This window comes from Psammomys obesus, unplaced genomic scaffold, assembly GCF_907164565.1.
Source record: "Psammomys obesus unplaced genomic scaffold, mPsaObe1.curated_primary_1811, whole genome shotgun sequence".
Lineage (NCBI taxonomy): Eukaryota > Metazoa > Chordata > Mammalia > Rodentia > Muridae > Psammomys > Psammomys obesus.
Genome location: NW_026596034.1, coordinates 21,671,342 through 21,694,505, shown reverse-complemented (window position 1 = coordinate 21,694,505; position 23,164 = coordinate 21,671,342). Strand labels below are relative to the sequence as shown.

Sequence of the window (23,164 nt, the reverse complement as noted above, 5' to 3'; positions counted from 1 at the left end):
GTGTGTGTGTGTGTGTGTGTGTGTGTGTGTGTGTGTGTGTGTGTGTGTGTTTTAGATAGGGTGTACTAACCCAGGCTAGAAAATGGCTGGCTATACCTCTGAAAATATGAGGGCCTTATCATCCTCTGCAGTGCAAATTACCCTCAGCCTAGGAATGCTGGCCCCAATCTTATTCTTGTCAATTCTACCCATTCTATTTCTCTTGGTCCTTAAAGAACTCAAAGACAAGGTAACCAAAGGAAGGTGTCTACCCAGTTTCTTATCCAAAAAAAAAAATACAAGGGGACAGGAAGTGCTGACCTCATACTTGGGAGCCTCCGTCCATGAGTCTAACTGGAAAGAGAAAGACAGTCCTCTGAAGTTGAGGTGGAAGAGCTGCTCAGCAGAGTTATACACTGTGGAGGAAGAAATGACAGTTAACTGGTATCTGCTTTCCAATGTAAACCAGCTTGGCAGGAAGTAATGACTCCAGCAGGGGAATTCCTCATGTCTAGTTTCTGAACCAACCCACTAGAATGAAAACCTGAGGAGATAGCACCACCCACAGATTTACTGCTATGAACTGCCTCTACTAACTAGAGGAATCAGATAATTTTGGCTTACCTCCAGGATGGGTTGCGCCAAAAGACTGGTCAATTTGCTCAATGGTAGGAGCGATGGCCTGAGAGTTAAAATGCACTCCACTGAAAAATACAAGTATTTTTTAATACCAGGTTTAACAAGATGGACTTAGATAATAAGAAATGGTGGCTGAAAGTTATTAAGTGATAGATTAAGAATCTTGCTATGTACCCTGGCTGGCCTTAAGAACACTGCAATCCTCCCGTCTTGGCCTCCACAGGGATTACCAGTATGTGTTACTGTATTCAGCATAAGAACTATTCTTAAAAAACATTATGTAAAAATGAAAGGCTAGGCATGGTGGTCCACACTTTTAATTAGCACTCAGAAGCAGATTTCAGTGAGCTCAAGGCCAGCCAGATCTACAGCAAGGTTCTAGGCTAGCCAAAGCCATTAGTGAGACCTTGTCTTAAAGTGAGTAAATAAATTTAAAAGTAAATAAACTGTAAGTAAGAATTAACTAGGTGCAAAATAGGTCAGTTCTTGGAAGCACATATTAAGAGCCGACTCTCCGGGGCTTCCCAATACATTACTGGCTCTAAATAAAAAGGACAGAGAAGACAAGACAGACCTTGAGGTAAGATGGTTCTAGCGAGTAACACTAAAAGGACAAATGGATCTAGTGTCATTACATATTTGTCTGTTCACTGCTCTACCAGCGAATGCTGTCAGAACTGTCCCAGGAATTGGGTCCTTGTCATGCTTTCAATAAGGGGAAGCCTAAAATGGCTTACTAGAAGGCAGTCTTTTGTTGTTGTTGTGGTATTGGGGAAAGAACCCAAGGCCCCATGTATGCTGGGCAAGTTCACCACCACTGGCTGAATGTATTCCCAGCCCTGAAAGTTCATTCTAAATGTGAGCATACATAGCACTTTGCCAACCGGCTCAAGTATCTAAGGCTTGTACAGGTCACCCTGTTCTCATTCTGAAGTGCAGCTTCTGCTCTAAATAGGGGTCTCTTTAGCACTGGCTTTGGAGTCAGAACTAACTGGCTTGTTAATCCATTTCTGTTAATCAGAAAAACCCGAGAGAGGTGACAAAGAAGGGCTATGCAGGAACGGGCCATTATGACTCAAGAGACTGTCATAGCATTCCTAAGCTGAAGTCAGACTTTGTTGGGAGAGTTGAATTAGTTTATATACACTGTTAGCATGTTAAACACCCAGCATGTTCTTAATGAGGCTTACTTCCTTATGAATCTGAGAAGACTAGGAGTTTGCCTCAGGGAAGGAACTATGTATCAAGACTGTAATTCCTGGATTGCTGGAAATGAAATCCTTTAGTACTTTAATGAAGACAGTAGATGAAGCCAATCTGTACCAAACAAAACACATACCAGTAAGGGAGAAAACTTACCAATATTTTAACTTTACTTTTGTCAAGTCATAAACTTCAATCACCTAAAAGATAAAATAGATTGTTTAGGTGTTCTAAATGTTCAAGTTTTTACAAAGACAGATGTACTTAAGAGGTTGTGGAAGAAGGGTTGAAAGTCCAAGGTAAGCTTGAGCTGTGGGAAATCCTGTCTCAAAACATACTGCCCAAAAGCATACTCCTCGGGGGCACAGCTTAGCAGTAACGTATGGTCTGAGCTTCACCATCAGTGCCCTACGCCACAAAAGACTCTCCCGAAGCACTGCATCTTCTGTGCTCATTTTATATCTGGGGAGGACAAAAGCCACACGTGGCATCACACACCTATAATCTTATCTGGTCAGGAGGCTGAGGGTGGAGGATCACTTGAGTTATGTGTTTGGCTCTAGCCTGATCAAATAGTAAGATTCCATCTCCAAATAAAACAAAGAACAAAACTGGGAAGAAAAACACAAATCATAACCTTCCTCCATAAATTTCTTTCTTTTAAAGAAAGGGTCTCATTATGTAGCCCTGGCTGTCCTCCAACTTGCAGGAGTGATTCTCCTGTCTTTTGCCTTCCAAGTGCTGGGATTACAAGGACACAGTCATAACTTTCCCCCTTACAATAGTGTTCAAGTGCTGACTGTAGATGCTTTAGATCAAAGTCCTTCAATCTAACCCACTGCTGGACCACATATCGCTCTACAAGACAATGCTACATTCCAGGAAACATATTCACCTAGTTTGTTGATATTGTGTGTTCAATACTTCCTCACCATACTTTTATTCTTTTCCACCAGGAACTCACTATGTAGCCAATGACCTGGGACTCAGAATGTAGACCAGGCTGGCCTTCAATTCAGAGATCTTACTGCCTCTCAAGTACCAGGAACAAAGGCCCCATGCCATACTTGAGACATCATAAAAAAACATAAACAAACCAACAAACAAAAAAACCAAAATAAAACCTCCATAAGCCAAACCAACTCTCCAAATTACCTTATTTTATTTGCAATATAAAATGATACAGGAAGAGATCCCTCTTGCTTGGAAATAGGCCCTACATTAGTACAGGATAAGTTTGAGAGTATCAGGTTATGTCCCTAATAAAGGGGATCTGGTTGAACCTGAAGATCCTGAAGGCTCTTGTGAAATTGTCCCTTTAATAGGTTTAGCCTCAGATGAAATGCCAGGAGTCAGAGCACAGACAAATGAAAAGGCACTGAACACTTAGGCATCACTGGTACCAAGTAAATAAATACTACAAAGTCACTGACACTGTGATGTCATGGCTTGGCAGCAAACAACATGGGTTGGCTGGGGGCTGGAGGTAATTATCCTGCAGTGGGGGATGGAACAAGCAGAGCTGGCTCAATGCCTGTTTGTCCTGCCACTCTGAGCTCATATGTAGAAAAGAATATGGGTGCATTGGCACTGATACAGAAACTGGGATAAGCACTCAAAAGTACTTAGCTTCTGATAAGAGAACTATGCCTAACTTTTCTTTCTTCTTCTTTTTTTTTTTTTTTTTTGAGATACGTTTTTACATAGCTCAAGCTGGCCCTTCAAGTCCCTAGTAGTCAAGGATGATTCTGAACTGCTTGCTCCTCTGGCCCTCTCTCTCCAGTGCTGGAATTACAGGTGTGTGCTAGTACTGCTGGTTCTTATGGTAGCAGGGGCTAGGCCAAGAGAAGGTACTCTACCAAGTGAGTTAGATTTCCAGCCCTGTCCCTAACTTTTTTTTAGAGTACATTAACACTGGGACTGGTTAAAGGTCAGTCATTTAACCAAAGGGTAAATAAAGACACTTGCACCAAGCCTGAGGACCTGAATTTGACCTCCAGGACCAAGATATGGAGAATGGATCTCTACATGTATGCTGTGGCACATACATGTACACACGCACACACACTTTTTGAATAAGAAAACATGACATTGAATCAAGTTAGAAACCTCTTTATTAACTATTATGAAGCTATTTTGATCCTTCCTGCTGGAAAGAAGTGCTTTGTCTGCTGGGCCTTTATGGGACCAGAAGGAATCCTTTTCTCCAAACTTGCATGAGCTACTCACTGGTCCTATTAAGCTACTTAGTGGATGACTTATTTTGTACAGGGAAGATATTCAATGCATATTGGATAAGTCTACCTTCTATGAAGCTGTTTTAGGGCAATATTAAGCTTCTAAGTGTGGAAGTTTGTGCAAAGAGAGGTCATGCAAAGGAAGACAGGAACAGCAGTGATTCAGAAGGTAGCTAGGGTCCCCTTCTTAATGCCCGGGCATGGCAGTACACCATGCCAAATTGGCTGCCATTTCACTGGGGTCAGGACCTTATGCTGACAGAGATTGTCTACTCTCAGCCAGAAGCCTTGCTTGTAAAAGATGCAGGCATTCTCTCTCTGACAGCTACAACTATGGCTGGCCAACGACCTCCCAGAAGGATCTCCTCCAAGGGAATCCTTTCCATGTCCTATTTTCTCTTCTCAGTAGCTCACATGTGATTGGATGACAGGAGCTGGGAAGCATGTCATCTTTTGGAAGGGCTCCTTTATAACCTAAGCAGGAAAACAGCACTGGTGTGCCATTTAACCTCATGACTCTGAGGCATGAGTCTGGTGTCACATGATTAACCTGTGTAGTCCAGGCATCTGAAAACAGTATATTAAAAACATCCTGGACTGAGCAGGTGCTAGCAAACTGCACATCCATGCTAATACCAATTAAGATACCCTACACATCAGCAAGTTGTTTATATTTCCACAATGGGGCTAAAAAAAATCAACTCACTCCTGATATTATTAACACCAAACACTAAATCCCAGAAGAAATTTTCATTTTTCAATCTTCAGGCCACACTGTCTGACTTAAAGATGAAGAAAAGCACACACAAACCCAACTAAAATCCTATAGTTAGGCTTCATTCTCAGTACCTTTTAAATAAGATTTGGGTTAACATCTCTACAGGATCTTTATCAACACTTACTCCTTTTCCCAGCACGCACCCCTAAGTCTATATGACACTCTCTTCTTAGCCCCTCAGCAAAAGACAACACAAGCTCTTTTCAGCCACACTAGCTCAGTCCCACTTTTCAACCCCCCTTTAGAGGGATATGCAGAGCTTTAGTTTTCTACACTGTGGTTTTTGAACAAAGATGTCTACATCCACTTACAAGTTTCCAAAACACCTCACAATAGCACATATTAATTAATTCCAGACAAACTGGACCAGCCAGATATGAAACTATAGTTGTCATTTATGGTTACCTTAAGTCTCTGATTGAAAGCATCAAACAGTAGTTTGATCCCGTCCTGAGTCAGGTTAAGGATGAGGTCATGGCTTAGAGGAGACTACAAAACAAAAATAAAACACACTTTGAACAACTGATTTATTCACAAGCATCTACTAAAAAGCCTTATAACAAAAATGCAACATATAGGGAATATGTAAGATAGTCCCCTTCTCCCAACGAATGAAGTTTGGAAGCTTAAAAACAAATACAACTAGTACATGAAAGCAGCTTTTCTTACTTCTGCCTGCAACTCCTGCTTTATAACGTTTGCTCAAAATAACCTTCCCCTTTCAACTTTAGTACAAATACATGGGAGCAATGAGCAAAATTAAGTGAGCGAACAGGTCATTTTCTCGGGCCTCAGGGTGGTATCTATCTTAATAGTTTACTGCCATTACACTAAGAAGTCTATTGGTAGCACATGTCATGTGGAAAGCCCAGGATCCAAACTTAGCAAGGTACTGGTGATGCATGTCAGCTGAACCCAGGTCTGCAGGCAGGCTCTCGGCACTATCCTTCTCACATGATTCATTTGAATATTTTGGGCCAAATTCTTGGAATAAAAAAATACCTTGTGATCTTGTTATACAAAAGACAGAATTCTCCTTTGGTCTTTCCCCATCCCATACTATAATGCTTCTTTCTAAAAGTCCAAGCCTAAGTAAGATCTAAGGAGCCCCAGTCTACATCTGTCCCTTCCTTTGCAGTCCTGTGGAGAGGATGGATGTGAACAGAGCTGGATGACCTTAGTTCTCCTAGAAGTTTTATGATTCTGGTTCCTACCTAGGAGTAGGTCACCTCCTTCTTCCAAGGTTGTGTTCTGAGGACAAAGATGGTAGGTCAGAATGAATCAAGAGATGTCTGTCTCATCTTCCTGCTTCTAGCCCAGTATCAATTCAAAGACAATGTTTTAAAGACCATCACAGAATTGACTCAGATTGCTACATGTTGAAGGGGGAAAAAAAAAAAAAAAGACCAAACACCACTACCTCAAACTCCACCCTTTTAGAAAGGGGCACAAAACTGTTCAAAGGTTTAAAAGCTTTAACTAAAGTAAATAGACTGAATAACAGAGGTGTGGTTTTATGAGACAAAGACATAAATTAGAAAGCCAGATGTCACCCTGGAAGGCCTCTTAGGGAAATTCCCTCCCTAGAGCCTTCTGGAATTAATTCAAACTGTTTGCTCTCCTCCCTCACTGACACTAACAAGGTAGCAGAGCCAGGTGGCACCATCAATGCTTGCTTTGCCCTCTAAAAAAGATGGCGTCTATGTGATACACATGCCCCAAGGCGTGACCTGCACAGATAACACATTTTTCTTTGGTGGGAGTGCATCTTAGTGCACCTGGAGTACTTGCTTAGTGTATTTGAGGTCCCAGGTTTTACTCTAAAAGAGGAGAAAGAGGTCAGGAAAAAAAATTCTGGAACTTTTAATAGGAGCAAACTGTTTTCTGAACTTGGAAGCAAAGAGAAGATATGTAGAGCAAAAGAAGGTAAGAGAACAGACTCACATTTAGGAAGCACCGCAAAGGCAGGGTAGTGGCACTGCACGATCTCAGCACTTGGGAAGCTGGCACTTAGTGTTACAAGTTGGAGGCCAGTCTGGACTACAGAGTAAGATTGTCTAAAAACAGTACTATACCACCATCTTTAGATGCTTATCAAACACTGCTCAAAGCCCAGCATGTGGTATACAACTTAGGACCCAGCACCTGGAAGGCAGAGGCAGGGAGACAGCTACCTGAGCTTTAGGACAGCTTGGTCTATAAGGTGCGTTACAGGCCAGCCAGGGCTATACAGTGAAACCCTGTCTCAAAGATTATTATAATAATATATGAATTTAACAGACTAGTTATTAGGTTTTCACAAGATATACAACTAAAAAATTAAGAAGTATGTAGACCTAGACTAAAAAAAAAATCCATGTTTTTGGTTGGGCATAGTATCATCTGTTTATAATCCCAGCATTTGGGAGGTGTAAGATAGGAGGCTCAGTTGTTGAAGCACAGTCCTGGCTACACGAAACCTGGTCTTAAAATTCCAAAGCCAACTGTGTCTGTAAAATAATTACAGATACGTGAAAATATTGGTAGAATTAAGAGAACTTGCTGCTGAAGTTCAGATCCCAACCCCCACACAGCTGAAAATCATCTGTAACTCCAGTTTCAGGAGATCCATACCCTTTTCTGGACTCCACAGGCACCGGGCACTGCACACACATAGCACACAAATGTACACACAGGCAAAACACTCATACAATTAAAAAACTTTTTTAAAAAGACAAGATACTGGAGAAAACGAACTTAGTGTTAGCATTCCTGTAAACACTGGAATGATAAATGATATGAGAATCAAGTATTTGCACAAAATGGTAAGAAAGGATAAAGCCTGTTTTCAAAGCCATCCGATCTTCAGAGACGGATTAGGTTAGGGATGACTGAGAACAAAGAGTTTGAAAAGCCACCACCATCCATCCTTTAGAAATGAGAACTCACTCTGTCACCATGATTCCAGGAGCCCCTCTACATTTTGCCAAGTTCTATATTTTCTGGCAGGTACCGCAAGAATGTCTAAGCACTTGCTTGGAGACTAAGCATCCTCAGACCCTTCAGACTAGCCAAGGGTTATGCACTTCAGAATGTAATCTCTGGTAGAGCTAACAGGCCTAATTCAGCTGCTGCTCTAAGCTAAACAGGGAAGCTTAACAGAAATCTTAACCATTTATAATCTAATCTGCTTTGTGAGAGTTGAAACTCATTAGTACTCAAAGACTCTCAGCAAAGCCACAGGGACAGCCTTTGGCCTCTGTAGGCTCTAAACTGTTCTCAAAGCTTTACAACACAAAGGCTATCTTACAAAAGCTGCACATGTTCTATTGTCACAGAACTGCAGGCTTCAGAGCTCAGTGGAGAGGAACAGAGCTAGCCCAGCTTCCTTTCAACTCATATGCCCTGCTGGCTAGAGAGCTTTCCGGCAACAATTCTGAACATAAGACAACCCATAAAGCAGAAAAGACACTTAAGCACAAAAGAAGGCAACAAGCACTTTAGAAAACCAGAGATAGCTTCTGAGGTGACTTTCCATGAAAAGGCCCCATTTTAAGGGTCAGTAGTTAAGCACAGATATAAGCAAACAAAACAAAACAAACAAACAAAAAATAAGTTTAGTTTTTACTGCTCTATCTAAACCTGGCAGCACTAGATTATCAGGACCAACGTTGCCAAACTGAGAAGACTACCTGAAAACTGATATAAGACTCATCTCTGGTTGGAACACAGCAACTCCTCCCAGCGAGCCCTCCCAGAGCATCTCTTCAGGAGGTGAACTCACTGACCAGGGACAGCATCTACTCTGGTAAACAAGTCACCACTCACCTGCTCACTGTAGAGAACCTGGACATTTTTGATGATGCGACAGTGCTTCTGAAGAATGGCTACTGCCTGAGCCAGAGGCATTCCTGAAATAAAGGAAGGACACCATGTCGTTACTTGGTCTATCCGTTTACTGACACCTGCACTGTGCTAAGCATTGCTCTCTGAAGCCTGACCACAGGGCAGAGTCCCTGAAGTCAGTTAAGCTATAAAGCAAACACCATGGGACCACTCAAGGTTGTCCAAAGGGAGAAAGTGAACTCACAAAAAGCTTCCTGGAGATAGGACAGCCAAACGGATCCTAAGCAGCAGAAGGGGTCAAAAACAAAGCCAGCACAAACCAAGAGTAGTTTGGAAAAAACAGACTTTATAACTCTGGAGGCCAAACTCCTGCATTGGTTCCCTATGACCCAGCAAAGGTCCCTTCTCTTCTCTGGCATCTATCTCAACATCTCAAATTAGAGTATTATTAGGACATGTGACTTACAAAGAATCATTAACGTTTAAAGCCACAGGGCATGGTGGCATATGCCTGTAAATCTTAGTTCTCACAAGGCAACAGGCAGGAGGATTGTGAATTTGAGGCAACTCAAACACAAAACCAATAAAGTTTAAAGTCACACAATGATCAAAATTAACTTATTTTACAAAGAATTTTATTTGATTAAAAACTTAAAAACCCACAAGTATCTCCTAAACACCTAGTTTCGAAGGCAAGGCCCATTACATGCAGATTTACATTTGTCTCCAGTTTAAGTAATCCAAATCGACACCACTAACATTCTATTCTAGGACTTACAGCATACTGAAAGTTTGTTTTCGGGGTCCAATAACATTAAACAGGAAGAAACAGAGACAAATTCTAGAAAATCTAAAATAACTCAGTCTCATGAATACAAAGACACCATGTACTATTTACTGCTCTCTGATTTCCCAGCTCCCTGCTCAGATCTAAATCATCTATCTATATAGGGATTTAGAATATTTAATCCATGGGGCTAAAGGATTGCAAAGTAAGTGACAAGAAAGGGAAGAAGAGAGACTAAAATATCACCCCAGGGCCACAAGGAAAACCATATGTAGATGGTCTTATGATGGAGGAGTTATGCAGAAAAGAGCTTTCAGATGAAGAACTAGAAGTTGTGGTCCATCTCATTTAAACAATTCTATTTCATTCTCATGGGAGGCACTGCTGTTCAGTTTTAAGAAAGGTAAAGCAAATCAGAAGGCCAAATGCATTTTTCTTTCCTATGTGCCTGTGTGTACATGCACAGATGTGTTCACAGGACAATCTCAGGTTCATCCTGCAGCTGTTCACCTTGTTTTTTTGAGATGGTATCATGGTATCTCTCATTGCCCTAGAGCTCACCAAGTAGGACAGGCTGGCCAGTAAGCTCCAAGGATGTACCTCTCACCACCTTTCCAGTGCTGAGATTTCAAGCTCACACTACCACCCTGTCTTTTACTATTTTTATTTTATTTATTTATTTTTTGGTTTTTCAAGATAGGGTTTCTTTGTGCAGCCCTGGTTGTCCTCAAACTCAACAGATCTGCCTACCTCTGCCTCCCAAGTGCTGGGATTACAGCAGGTGCCACCACCTCCCAGCTTTAAATTTATTTTTAACGTGTGTTCTGGAGATTGAACTTAGAATCTTATGTTTGCTAGACAATTAACTTACTAACTCCTAGTCCTGAATTTTAATCATAAAAACACTTTTCAGCCTTCTATAGCATAGGGCCTAAGGCACAAAGCTGCTGAGAATATGATTTGAATATTATTTAGCTATTCCTGCAGTGAAAGAGCACACATCCGTGAGAAAAAACAACCCAGTCCAACACATATAGGTCTCATACCATGATCTTCCCATAATCTCTCCAATACCATTTCCTGCTGTTCCTCCAGCTTTCTCAGTCTTTATGTATATGTCACAGAGTATATTTGACATGGTATATTTCTTCTGCTATGTCTCATTCAGCCAACTTCCCAGATTCCAACTTAAAACAATCTGGTTTTTTTTGTGTCTAACTAAAAGCAAAATAAAGAACTAACAGATTAAAAGCCTCCCCCCCCCCCATCTTCTCTAGATTCTGGGTCTCTCCTACTACTTCCAATATCCAATAAATGTATCTTAAGTAAAAAACCTCTAAATTTTTCCTTTTCCCTGCCTCTCTGGATCCAGTTTACAAACTGTACTTCCTAATGAAAGCCCACAACAGACTTTACCTTCTGTCCCATGAACCCAGAGCCTCACTGTATCCCTGTCTGGCCTGGAACTCAGATACACTTGAATCCCAGGATTAAAGGTGTGTGTGTTGGGGGAAGGGGAGAGTACCACCATGCCTGGTTGTTATTCTTTTGCCAGTACACCATTGCTCTAATTATAAATCCAGATTGATTTTGTTTTCCTGCATACACCATCTGTTTTTTTCCTCTGGGTTAATACTAATCCTTCTCCGGGCCCCTAGGTTTGGTCAAGACCCTTCTCTCTTCACAATATCCTATATATCTATTATAATAAAATGAACTATTATAATAAATGAACTATTCCTGTACACCTGCTGTATTATTAACTTAAGTTCTTCATGCGATAAGATAATTTCCTATTCAATTTCTAATGTTTATGAGCAGAGAACACTACAAACATTTCCTTAGAGATAGCAGCCATTTTTCTCTGTACAACAAGGCAATGCTGGAGATTGTTTTCTGAAAACTTAAATCTATCTGCCTTTCAGCATTCTAAAGATGAAATTCAAAAGCAAATCTAAGCTAAGACAGTGACTCAGACCTGTAATCCCACTCAGGATACTAAGGCAGGACTTCCTCAGAGTTCTAGACTAGTATGGACAAGATTCTCTTAGAGAACTAAAATCAAATCCAGACACATGCTGCTACACCAATATATTCTGCAAATCTCATTGAAACCACTATTTCAATTTCAATGTCTTTATTCTAAAATGGTTCAAGCATCTGTGGTATTTGCAGATATTCTGCTTAGGTTTTGTCTCTGATTTTGGCATTTCTTTCCTTAATCTCAACACTATAGAAAGGCCAGGAAGGCAGCCAAGAGGCTGGATACGGCTCTCCATTATAATTCAAGGCAATGATATAACCGCATGTGCGCAAATTACAATAAGAAACTTGGGACAGATCAAGAAATCTCTTTCTAGCTAGCTGTGTGTTATCATCTTTACCTAGCCTGAGAAGGTAAGGCTAGCTTGCAAACGTAGAGAACCATAGAGTGTTGTGGTGACAAGGCAAGTACCTCCTGGCTCTCTAACTTTTAAAGGAGATTCATTTTCCATACGTATCCCCACCTAACAGCCCCAACTGCACTTTGGGTGGTTGGGATCAGGAGAGAGGGTTAAACTGATTTACAGTAACCCCTGCCCCGGCCACACATACACATTATGAAGAGTGCCGAGATTAAAGATCAAGTCTTTATCTGGTGCTGTGAGCTGGGTGCTGTGGTGCACAACTGTAATCCCAGCACTCTGGGAGGCAGAGGCAGGTGGATCTTTGTGAGGGCCAGACTGGTCTACATTGTGAGTTCCTGGACAGCTAGGGCAACCCAGACAAACCCTATCTGGAAAAACCAGAAGGAAAAAAAAAAAAAAAGGATCAAGCCTAGAAGCCAGCTTCTTGGCTCACGCCAGGATTTGGGAGGCAAGGGCAGGCAGATTTCTGAGTTCCAGGCCAGCCTGGTCTACTTTTGAGACCAAGCTTTAAAAGACAAAAATAAAACGAACAAGGCTTATCTAAATTTATGAGTGATTGGTTTCTAGATGATTATAAAAGCCTGTTAGGAAGCTTCTCCTTAAACCTGAAGGTCAGAGCCCTGAAAAAAGACTAAGTATGTCCCTTTGCCATAGACAAAATACTAGAAAACACCTGCCTCCTGCTTGTTACACAATGACAACTAATATAGTCACTACAAAACACGCCTGAAACTACATGTAGATGCAGAATGTTATAGAGTCCTGTGCCATTTCTCCCCACGACAGGCCCATCACTATTCGATCTCTCAGGAGTCCACAGTGCTTCCCGGGCATAGTAGCCAAGTGACCATTCCCAGCAAAATGCTGTCCTTTTATATTACTCAAGATAAAAAAGAACAGTAGAAGTGATGAACCTAAGGTTGCTGGTCCAGGGTGATCCAGGGTATGCAAGCTAGTGTGGGAATCCAAATCCAGAGGCTGGGGAGACAGCTCCATTATTAAGGGAGCTTGCCCCTCTTCCACAGGACCTGCGTTTCATTCCCAGCATCTGCTGCTCACAACTGTCTATAACTCCAGTTCCAGGGCTTCCTATACCCCCAACTCAGCAGGCAGGCACACATGCAAAAAAAAAAAAAAAAAAAAAAAAAATCTTGAAAAATGTCCCACAATTATTTAAAAAACAATCTAAACCCAACCTAGAGTTAAACACTTTTAACACATGTGATCTAGAACAATAAGAGTCTTCCCCTTCCTTGTGTTCATCAACAAATATGCTTTTACCTTTTTTTACTATAAAGGTAAAATACATAAAGGTAGAATTTAAATGCATCGTTGAGAGGATGACCAACCAGAGGGGAAAACAGGTAAATGGGGAAAGATAGGGGGCAAAAAAAAGAACAAAATATAGTGATATGAAACTGTCACAGTTAAACCCACTTTTTATATGCTAACCATATATATGTATATATGTATATATGTGATATATATCACACATAACCCTTCTCGGGACAGAAGGGCATTCTTTGAAGAGACTCTTTATGCCTCTCTGTATCCTCTCAAAAAGTTCCTTCAACCGAACTACCTGAAATTTGCTTTGTTCATTCACTATCTTGCCCACTTTCTAAACCATCCATCATAATTAAAAATCTTATTTTTAAAATTCATGGTTCAGTATCTCATTGGGTAATTCCTAAAATGAGCCTTCTGTTCCTTTAACAACATAGTTATAAAGAATTAGTTTTTTGCTGGGTGGGGTGTGAATACCAGTGGCAGGTAGACCAGCATGGTCTACATAGCTGAGTTCAAGGACAGCCAGGGTTATGTGGAGACACTGCCTCAACAAATAAACAAACGGGAGTCCTGGGTGTGTCATCACACCCAGTCCTGGATTCACATCGTCTAAAACAGAATACTTAACCTGAATCTGATCACTAGGACTCAGAGAATAAAGCCCTGAATGTTCTCCTCTGACTTGCTCATAAGATCACACTGAACACATATGGATGTTTGCCTATAATGTATGTGCATGTATGCAGAGCCTGTGGAGGCCAGAAGAGAGGTGCTAGGAATCAAAGCCTGAGCCTCTGAAAGAGCAGTCAGTGCTCTTAGCTACTGAACTTCTCTCCTAAATAAGTAAATTCAAAATAAAAAATGCAGACTTTAGACAGACAAGATGGCATACTCTTGTATTTGCCTCTGGGTTTGATCTCCAGTACTGCATAAACCCAGCATGGTGAGAGAAATATTAAGTTCAAAGCGAACTGCAGCTACATAGGGGGTCTGAAGCCAGTCTCGGCTAGTAACTGTCTAAAAAATAAACAAGCAAACAAAACCCAACTTAAAACCAATAATGAAAATGTTTACAAGTATTCACAAAGGCTCAGATTTGCCCTATGAACTTTCCGCCAAAATTCAACTCTGAACCCAGTGTGCTACTATTTTTGGCTGCTGGTAAGATAGTGTGAAAGAACTACTCAAATTCTTGGTTCCTGAAAACTGGCAGCAAGATTTGGGGTTTGATTATCAAAAGAACATTTGCCAGAGGAAGCACTGAGTAGTGATTTATGTCATAGTTCGGTGTTCTGGAAATTTCCTCACCCCAGCCGATCTCCTATATTCACTAAGTCAAACAATAAGAGCCACACTCTCTCTATATACCATCTGTAGTCTGTGGTTCTTAACCAGTCCTGGGAGGTCTAGGTTAGGTAGGAAATAAAAAAATGTTAATCAGAAGCCAAACATCATTAGCTTTTTGGTGCCTCACAAGAGGGTGAATGGAACATTTTCACAGCAGATTAAAATTTGAGAACTCTATAGGTACAGGTAGGCTAAGTTCTGAGAGCAGAGAGGCAAGAACAAGATCCCTCAACAAAACTGGCTTCTACAATAGACAGGAGGCAGGCAGCTACTGAGCCCAGCAGGCTCTTTCCAGCAATCTACCCAGCTAGGTCATTCAAATATGTTGTCTCTATCGACAGAGAGACTTCTATATTCAGGATAAGCCATGATCAAATGGAGCAGCTGCCTCAGTCCAGGAGCCCACACCGGAGGACAGAGGTTCAGGCCCACACAAACAGGAACAGCTTTCCCCACCCCCTTTTCTTAGTGCTGGCATAAAGTAAACACACTGGAGTTAGTGAGTGCAAATATTCTTGTTCACATAAAAGGGTAAACTGATTAAAAAATGATCACACTGAAGTGTTTACAAAGCCCATGAGTAACTTCCACTTCACTCAAGTTCAACCTTTAACTCTGGTATCTAGTATTACGACATCACACGTTAAGACTAAATTTCAAAACAAAACAAGTCACAAGCTCCTGTAACAAAAGCAAGCTCAATTTCTCCCACCATCTGATTATGAGATAGAAGCTTAGATTTCCCTTCCGAAAAAGGGAACCTGTGTGCCCCGACGCCCACTCTGCCCACCTGTAAAACCAAAGGAAGACATGAGAGACCAGAGTGTTTAGAGGTGATACCCATTTCTTAGCTATTACATACTCTGCAAAATGGGCATAGCTGGTATCCGTCCTCAGACCTCAGGGAGGGAAACTAGAGATAAATTCAAAAGAGCAGGGACTTCCCACTAAGTATTGGGACTGTACCGGCTATTATGATTATCAGTACTACATACAGCCCCTAAGAAGGACCCTGCTGAGGCCCTAGGCGAGGGCATCGCTGATCCTTTGACAGATGAGAGGCGCGGGTATCTAAAGCCTGGAGCCCAAAAACCAGATATAAGAGTACGAAAAGGTGAAGAACCGCGGGCGCAAGATATCTGGGGCAGAAACTAGAAGCGGAAGGGGCCAGTGAATAAGGGTCTCGAAAGGATCCCACACTCACCCAGAGTGAATTCCCATTGCTCGTTCCCCAGAGAGCGTTCAGGCACCACCTCCAGGTCCAGCATTGGTTCGGTTCGCTGGGCCGGGCGGCCTCCCTGCGGCAGCGCAGACAGGACCCGGCCTGAAGAGACCACGCAGCTGCTGACTCGCCGCTCTCGCCAGCCCGCGGACGTTCGGCTCCTCTACTCCGTTCAGGGCGGCGACGGCAGCACGAACACAACAACACAACACAGTTCACCGCCCTTTACCTCCCGGGCAGCAGCCGGAGAGGCTGGAGCAGCAACAGCAGCAGCCGGAGCAACTGCAGCAAAAGCGGCGTGCCGGGCCGTAAAGCGTGGCAAAGGCGGAGCTCAAATGTAGGGGGCGGAGCTTGAGGCGGAGTGGCGCACGCGCAAACCTGGATCGGAAGCCTGACCAGCGAGGTGGAGGCCGAGTGATGTTGGAGGCGAGGCTGCTCTAGAACCACATTCCCGAGGCCCTACAACCTGCACAACACCCTATCCATACAGCCCTACACAAGGAAAGGAACAAGGCGCACAGCACACCACACAAAAATAAAGTTGTCAGCCTTCCACCTGTTCCACTAATGTGCACAGGACCAAAAGGACCTAGTCCCAGAGACTGACGGCCTGCGGCCAACCGCCTAGTATCACCTTGTCACCTTACTGACGCCGGCTGCCATTGCCTTTAGTTGTGCAGAAATGTACGTTTTGGACCCAGTTGTCTCTGAACAGGGTCCGCTTCAGAGTTGATGATGTGCATGTGTGCATAAGGTCTACGGCGAGAGGATTGAGTAGAAAGGCAAAGGGTTCCGGGGGCCAGGTCTCATATCCAGAAAGCTCAACCTAGGGAACGCATTCTAAGGGCAGAGGCTGCCTCCAGCACCTTCTGCCCGGAGTCAGCTTTGCTGGTTGATAATGCGTTAAGGTCTTGACTAAAACCTTAGGAATTCTGTGTCTTAGTTTTCCATGAGTGCCCAAAGTTCCATGATCCTAGGAGAACCAACCTACTAACTATTGTTTCCTCCTCTTTGATCGTGAGGCCAAGACTTTTTTTGTTTTTTCGAGTCAGGGTTTCTCTGTGTAGCAGCCCTGAACTCACTCGGTAGATGAGACTGGCCTGGAATTGAGAGATCCACTTGCCTCTGCCTCAGGGAGTGCGGGAATGCTGGGATTAAAGGTGTGGGCCAGCACGGCCCAGCCTATTATTTTTCCCTAAGGATAGTATTTAGCAGGAAAGTGACAGACTAAATACTCAAACTGGCTAAAAAGGAGAGTAACTGTGGAGGCTTCATTAAAATTTGGAGTCATCACTATGGGTATTAAACAAAACAAAACAAAAATGGTGGGATGTCTTTGATAAGCATCACTACATGCCAAAACAACTGGGTCACATTGATGTGTGTGGTTAGTTATGTTTAAAGGCTGGGTGTGTTGACTTGTGCCTGAAATTCCAGCAGTTGGGAGCCTGAGGCAGTACGGTTCAAGTTCAAGGTCATGCTGGGCTACAAAAATTCAAAGTCAGCTAAAGACACAGGAGACCTTCCCCCACCAACTTTCTAAATTGAACTCTAATCCAAACCAGAGTAGGAAAGATTTCGATAGCTAACAGACAACAAAACCACTTGGCTTTATTTATGGGGATGAGGAAGGGTGTAGGGCCTGAACTGGAAAGCAGTAGGCTGGCTGGTGTCTTAGGAGAAGACAATGACAAAAGCCCCAGGCTTCTAAATACAAAGTGAAACGATTTTCAAAGTTTGGATAAGCCACAAAACCAGGAAGAATACTGAAGCAACTCCCAGGAAACTCCCAATTGGGGTAATGCGTGGTGATTCCTGTGAACAAAGGATGTTATCTTTGCTTCGTTAAATGTGGCCCACTCAAGTTTCGTCTTAAATAAATGAAGCTTTGAATAGCAGGAAAGCTCTCGGCAGAAGCTCGGCAGAAGCTACCAAGTTCCCGGCTAGCCTGATCTACATAGTGAGGTCCAGGAAATCCAAAGTGAGTTCCAGGAAATCCAGGGCTACATTGAGACCTTGTCTCAAAACAAAAACAAAGCCCTAAAACAAACCAACCCAACAAACAAAATGTCCAAGGTACATCAGAGAACACCAGAGAATGCCTTCAAATGGCAATTTTCCTAAAACAAGAGCTGTTCAAAAATACTAAAGTAACTAATGCAGTGTGTGTTCAAGACAATCCTGGTATCCTTTATCCCTTTTCTTTCTTCCTTTCTTCCTTCCTTCCTTTCTTTCCTTCTTTCTTTCTTTCTTTCTTTCTTTCTTTCTTTCTTTCTTTCTTTCTTTCTTTCTCTCTCTCTCTTCCTTTCTTTCTTTTTTGAAACAGCGTTGCTCTGTGTAGCCTTGGCTGTTCTAGACTCTCTTTGTAGACCAGGCTAGCCTCAAATTCAGAGATCCACCTGCCTTTGCCTCCTGAGTGCTGGGATTAAGGGCGTTCATAACCATATCCAGCCTGACAATCCTGGTACCCTACAAATTAGATTTAGAGGGCAGCCTCAGGGAACAGCAGCTAATAAAGCTCATGGACTGATAAATCCCAGTTCTACCACTTACCATAGCTTTCTATCTTGGGCAAATTGCTTCATTTCTCCAAGCCTGTTTTCTGTCTGTAAAACAACCTACCAACATCACAGACCTGTTAGTGGGTCTACACTTTTGTGTCTAGCTTATATGAAAAGACTTTTGAATGTAATTTAAAAATTACATGATGGACTTGGCAAGAGTGACAGATTGCATACAGGAGAGGAAGAAGGGCAGTCAACTCTGGGCTGGAGAGATGACCCATGTTGGTGTTCCAGACTATGCCAGGAACCTCATGATCATTTGTTAACTCCAGTTCCAGGGGATGTGATGTCCTCTCTGGCCTTCTCTGGCACAGGGGACATAAACTTAGACACACACCCACTCACTCACATAAAATAAATCTTAGCTCAGGTGGATAGCTCAATAGTCATTTAGGAAAGGGGCTGGAGAAACTGTCATTGCATGACCTTCTTTCTGGTAATCAATCATGTGATAACTTAGAGAGATATCAATGGAATTCAAAGATAAAGGAGTCTCTTCAAAAGGTCTTTTCAATACTATTCCAGTTACGAACCAAGAACAGGTACTTCCTTTTTTCTTAGAGAGAGTTTCTCTGTGTAGACCGGGCTGGCCTCAAACTCAGAGATCTGCCTCCTGAGTGCTGGGACTAAAGGTATGAGTCACAACCACCTGACCCTTTTTTCTTTTTCTTGTGGTGCTGGGGATCCACTCAGAGTTTTGTGCCTGCTAGACAAGTGCTACAATACAATTATATGCCCAGCCCAAAGTATTCAATAACTGAGAGGGGGAAGTGGTAGTTATTAGAGCTATACACAAACATCCTGGTTCTTCTAGGCAAAACAGGACTGCAATCCCTGCACTTAAAAAGGGTATCAGTCAGGCGTGGTTTTTCACGCTTGTAATTCTAGCACTCAAGGAGACAAAGGCAGGCTGACTTAGTGAGTTCAAGGCCAGCCTGGACTACAGAGTGAGGCCAGGACAGTCAAGGCTACACAGAAAAACCCTATCTGGAAAAACCAACCAACCAACCAACCAACCAACCAACCAACCAACCAACCAACCAACCAACCAAGTTGAGTGTTGCAGCTGTGACAAGAGCTGTAAATCAATTGTGGTAACTCCATTTTGGTACCTCAGATGAATTTTGTCTTGCTGAGTAACGCGCCAGTAATTGTAAGGGGAAACTTTAAGAAAACAATTCTGGGAAGAAAAACGACTCAGTGATGGAGGCTCTTTGAAAGGTTGCCTGACTTTGCTATTTTTGCTAATCGAATATTTTGGCTTTTGTGACCACCTGCTTAGGTTGCAGTTGTGGGAAGGGAACCTTGGGGCTTTCTTTCCAGCTTCTGTAACTATCAGCTTGCAGTTATGGGAAAGGAACCTTGGGGGACTTTATAGCCAGAATATGGTTTGCCTGCTTAAATATGGACCCTCAAGAAAGGCTTGGGGCTACGCTTGGGCTCCAAATATACAGGTGTAATCACCAGCCGGCTGAAATAAAGACTTTCCGTTGGCTCGTCTACTGTGTCTGAGTGGTTTTCTCTGGGGGGATCCCCGTAACGCTGTGACTAGTTGCTCCAATAAAAACAGAAGACACATGTCAGCTCCACGTATTTATAAACCCTCTGTAGGATGCCATTTCCTTTCTCATCTGTTTCAATGCTAGCAATGTTCAGCTCTGCCCTATAAGGCTAGGCATACCATTTGATATTTAGCTCAAAAATGTCAAGCTTTTGGCTTTTTAAAAACTAGATCTTACTCGTTGAGATCTGCCTGCCTCTGCCTCCCAAGTGCTAGGTTTAAAGGTGTGTGCCACTATGACCCTTCACATGGACCATTTTTAACAGGTAAGACAGGTATAAATTTTAAAAATTATAGTTCCTGTACTTACCCCTTATTAATAATGAAGTGATAGGACTAGGCCTGATCACCCCACCCCACCCCAGCCATCAGTCCCAGGAACTAGGCCATAGGTCACCAATTCCAGGAACAAGACCATAATATTCACTACTCAAGGAATAGCCTGGAGGTAACCACAAGAAAGGGAAGGTCTTATCTCAGGGTGGGGCATCTGTGCTGGGCAGCCCACCAACCTGGTACAACATTCAGGGCATAGAAAATACCTAACATACCTGAGGTCTATATATATAGCTTGCTCAATGTCAGTTATATTAGTTAGCCAATCATTTTGTAACAAGCTTGCCCTTGCCAAATGTCACCCAATTGTGTAACTGCTAAGCTGGAAATTCCCAGTCCTTGCTCAAACCCCAATAAAAACCCTACTGTGCAGCTGCTTGGGGCTCTCTCTGATCCACTGCATTGGTGATGGTGGAGACTGAGCTTAGGCCTGAACAAAGCTCTTTGCTCTTGCATATGTGGCCCAGCTCCTGGTGGTCTTTGGGGACCTTATGATCTGCACATAACAGAAGCTCATGATAAATCCCTGTTCTCCCACTAACCATAGCCTTGAATCTTAGGCAAATCACTTCATTTCTCCAAGCCTGTTTTCTGTTTGTAAAAGGACCATACCCACCTCACACATCTGTTAATGGATCTGCACTTTTGCCTGAATACCCACCAGGCTACTGTATCTAAAAGTTACCCTATGGTTAAAGAGAACACATTTCTGTTTCTGGCCTTGATCTTTTCAACCAACTAATGTTCTTAAGCATTCATCGCATAAACCTCCCAATTTCTTGGTTACTTCCTGTCCTTTCCTAAGCAGAAGGCCCAAATGTCTTCCACATGGTTGACAAAACCAGTCCAGCACTGTCTCACACCAAGGACCCCCAGCCCCTTTCAAACCCATGTTGTGGCCCTTATCTGATATTTTTAAACTTCCTATGTAATGGTTGCTACTGCTTTGGATCAATTTTGGGGAATAGACTAGGTTCCTTGAGGGCAAAGATAATGTCTATTTAGGGCACTCACTTTATATTATTTCCTCTAAATTATTATAAATTATATATATATAGATATATATATTTTTTGAGACAGTGTTTCTCTGTGTAGCCCTGGCTGTCCTGGACTGGCTTTGTAGATCAAGCTGGCCTCAAACTCAAGAGTGCACCACTAGCCTGGCTAATATACTTTATTAAAATCTTACGTGTATATGTACCTTGCTTGCATGTATGTATGTATGTGCACTATATGCATGTGTGGTGCCCATGCAGTTCAGAAAAGTGTTGCATTCCCTGCAACTGGAATTAGGGATTGTTATTGAGACACTACACAGATGCTGGGAACCAAACCTTGGGCCCGTGCAAGAGCAGGAAGTGCTTCTAACTGCTGAACTATTATCTTTCCAGCCTGATATACTTAAAAAAAAAAAAATTAGTGTAGCCTCTATTTATAAAATTGATATTGATGGCTGGAATATAATTTAGAAAGTGTTAGGTTCAAAGGGTTCCTCTCAAAATGGCAGTGCTCTTGGCATTGTCCCAAACAGGGCTGTTACTGGGTAAACAAAACCGAAACTCGGGTTTCTGTTTACCAGGAGCCTCCTTTAGGCCACCAGGAACCTCTCTTAATCCTGTCCCAAAAGTCAACTAGCTCAGGCAAGGGCATCTAGTTTCTGGTCAATCAGTTCCTGGTCTGTGCCTATAGCTCAAAGATCCTACCCTGTTGACATAAAAACTGCTTGCTTTCCCATTTTGCTCTATCCCATCTATCCCTACCCGGAGAAATAGTCCTTGCTTTGATCCCCCAACATGTGCCCCCCAATAAACCTTTCTTCCTACCCATGGACTGGTACAGTTCAGTAGTGTCATTGCACCTTATTGTAGCTAGCAGTTAAAAATGTTTCATATTTCCTTTTTTTTTTTTTTTCAATAGGGTCTCGTTATGCAGTCTAGGATGGCCTTGAATACATAATTCTGCTTCAGTCTTCCTGATGCTGGTTCAAAATTCTTTAATGGTGTCAACTTGGTATTTTGAATTACTTTTGTCATTTGTATGAAATGTGGTAGTGAACAAGCAAATTTGTAAATCTGTTAATTATAAACCAAACTTATGGAATGCTTCTAAAATAAAAGTAACTTATTTCTTAAGTAATTTTCTGATGTAGATAAATGCAAGAACCTGTTCCAGGTTTAATACCCACATAATAATGTGTATTATTTCTATTACTAGTCTGAAAGCTGGTACTAATTTAAGTATATGTTTAATTAATTTTTGCCCAGAGGCCACTGTTTTACGGCCATACCTCGGAACATGGATAAACCCAAGAGACTGTTAATAGTGAGGTCGGGGGGGAAAGGAACTGTCAAGATCTGTCTCTATATTATAAATCCATGGTGATCCTCCTGTCTCAGCCTTCCAAAAACTGGGCTACAGATGTGACCCTAGTTTTGTTTGTCTTAAATTTTTTTATGTAAAGGTTATTGTGTAATTCAAATGCTGATTTCTGTACCCCCACCAACCCCGTATCTGTTTGCAATCCTTGTTCTGAGAATCTATCTGAATGTTGTGTAAAGACTGCTCCCAAAGTGTCTCCTAGTATGCCAATAAAGCAGCTTACAGCCAATTGCTGAGCATGGGAGAGAATAGGGCTGGACTTCCTGCCAGCCAGGGGAGGAGTTAGAAGAGGAAGTAGAGGATTCAGCTATAGGCAGAGGTCTAAGAAACATTATGATAAAAAGCTGGAGCAGGAAAGCTACAAAGTGCAAGTCTCCCTAGGAAGCACACTGGGAGGAAGCCAAATTAGTTTGGAGGGTTAAGAGGAGTTATATTGCCCAGGACTGTACTGTGTAGCTTGTTAAAATAATGCAATAGAGCCTCAATTACTTGTGAGATAGCGGGTTGAGAAACTGAGAAAGTCTTATAAAAATAACATTAACAGCTTTCTATGTATGGATGTTGTCTACATGTATTTCTGTGTGGAACATTCATGCCTAAACCTGAGGC

At 42.3% G+C, this 23,164-nt stretch overlaps 1 protein-coding gene across 1 annotated transcript in view; it reads right to left on the bottom strand.

Annotated features, from left to right (window-relative positions):
- Positions 1 to 16,002, bottom strand: part of Phaf1 (phagosome assembly factor 1) — a 28,078-nt gene extending 12,076 nt beyond the window's left edge. The window contains exons 1-6 of the mRNA XM_055621204.1: positions 15,698 to 16,002; positions 8,644 to 8,726; positions 5,242 to 5,325; positions 1,978 to 2,021; positions 604 to 683; positions 301 to 395 (exon numbers count right to left, since the gene is read on the bottom strand). Coding sequence (XP_055477179.1) covers positions 301 to 395; positions 604 to 683; positions 1,978 to 2,021; positions 5,242 to 5,325; positions 8,644 to 8,726; positions 15,698 to 15,761 — 450 coding nt within the window. The 5' untranslated portion in view covers positions 15,762 to 16,002. The remainder of the gene's footprint in view (positions 1 to 300; positions 396 to 603; positions 684 to 1,977; positions 2,022 to 5,241; positions 5,326 to 8,643; positions 8,727 to 15,697) is intronic.
- Positions 16,003 to 23,164: the final 7,162 nt, after the last annotated feature.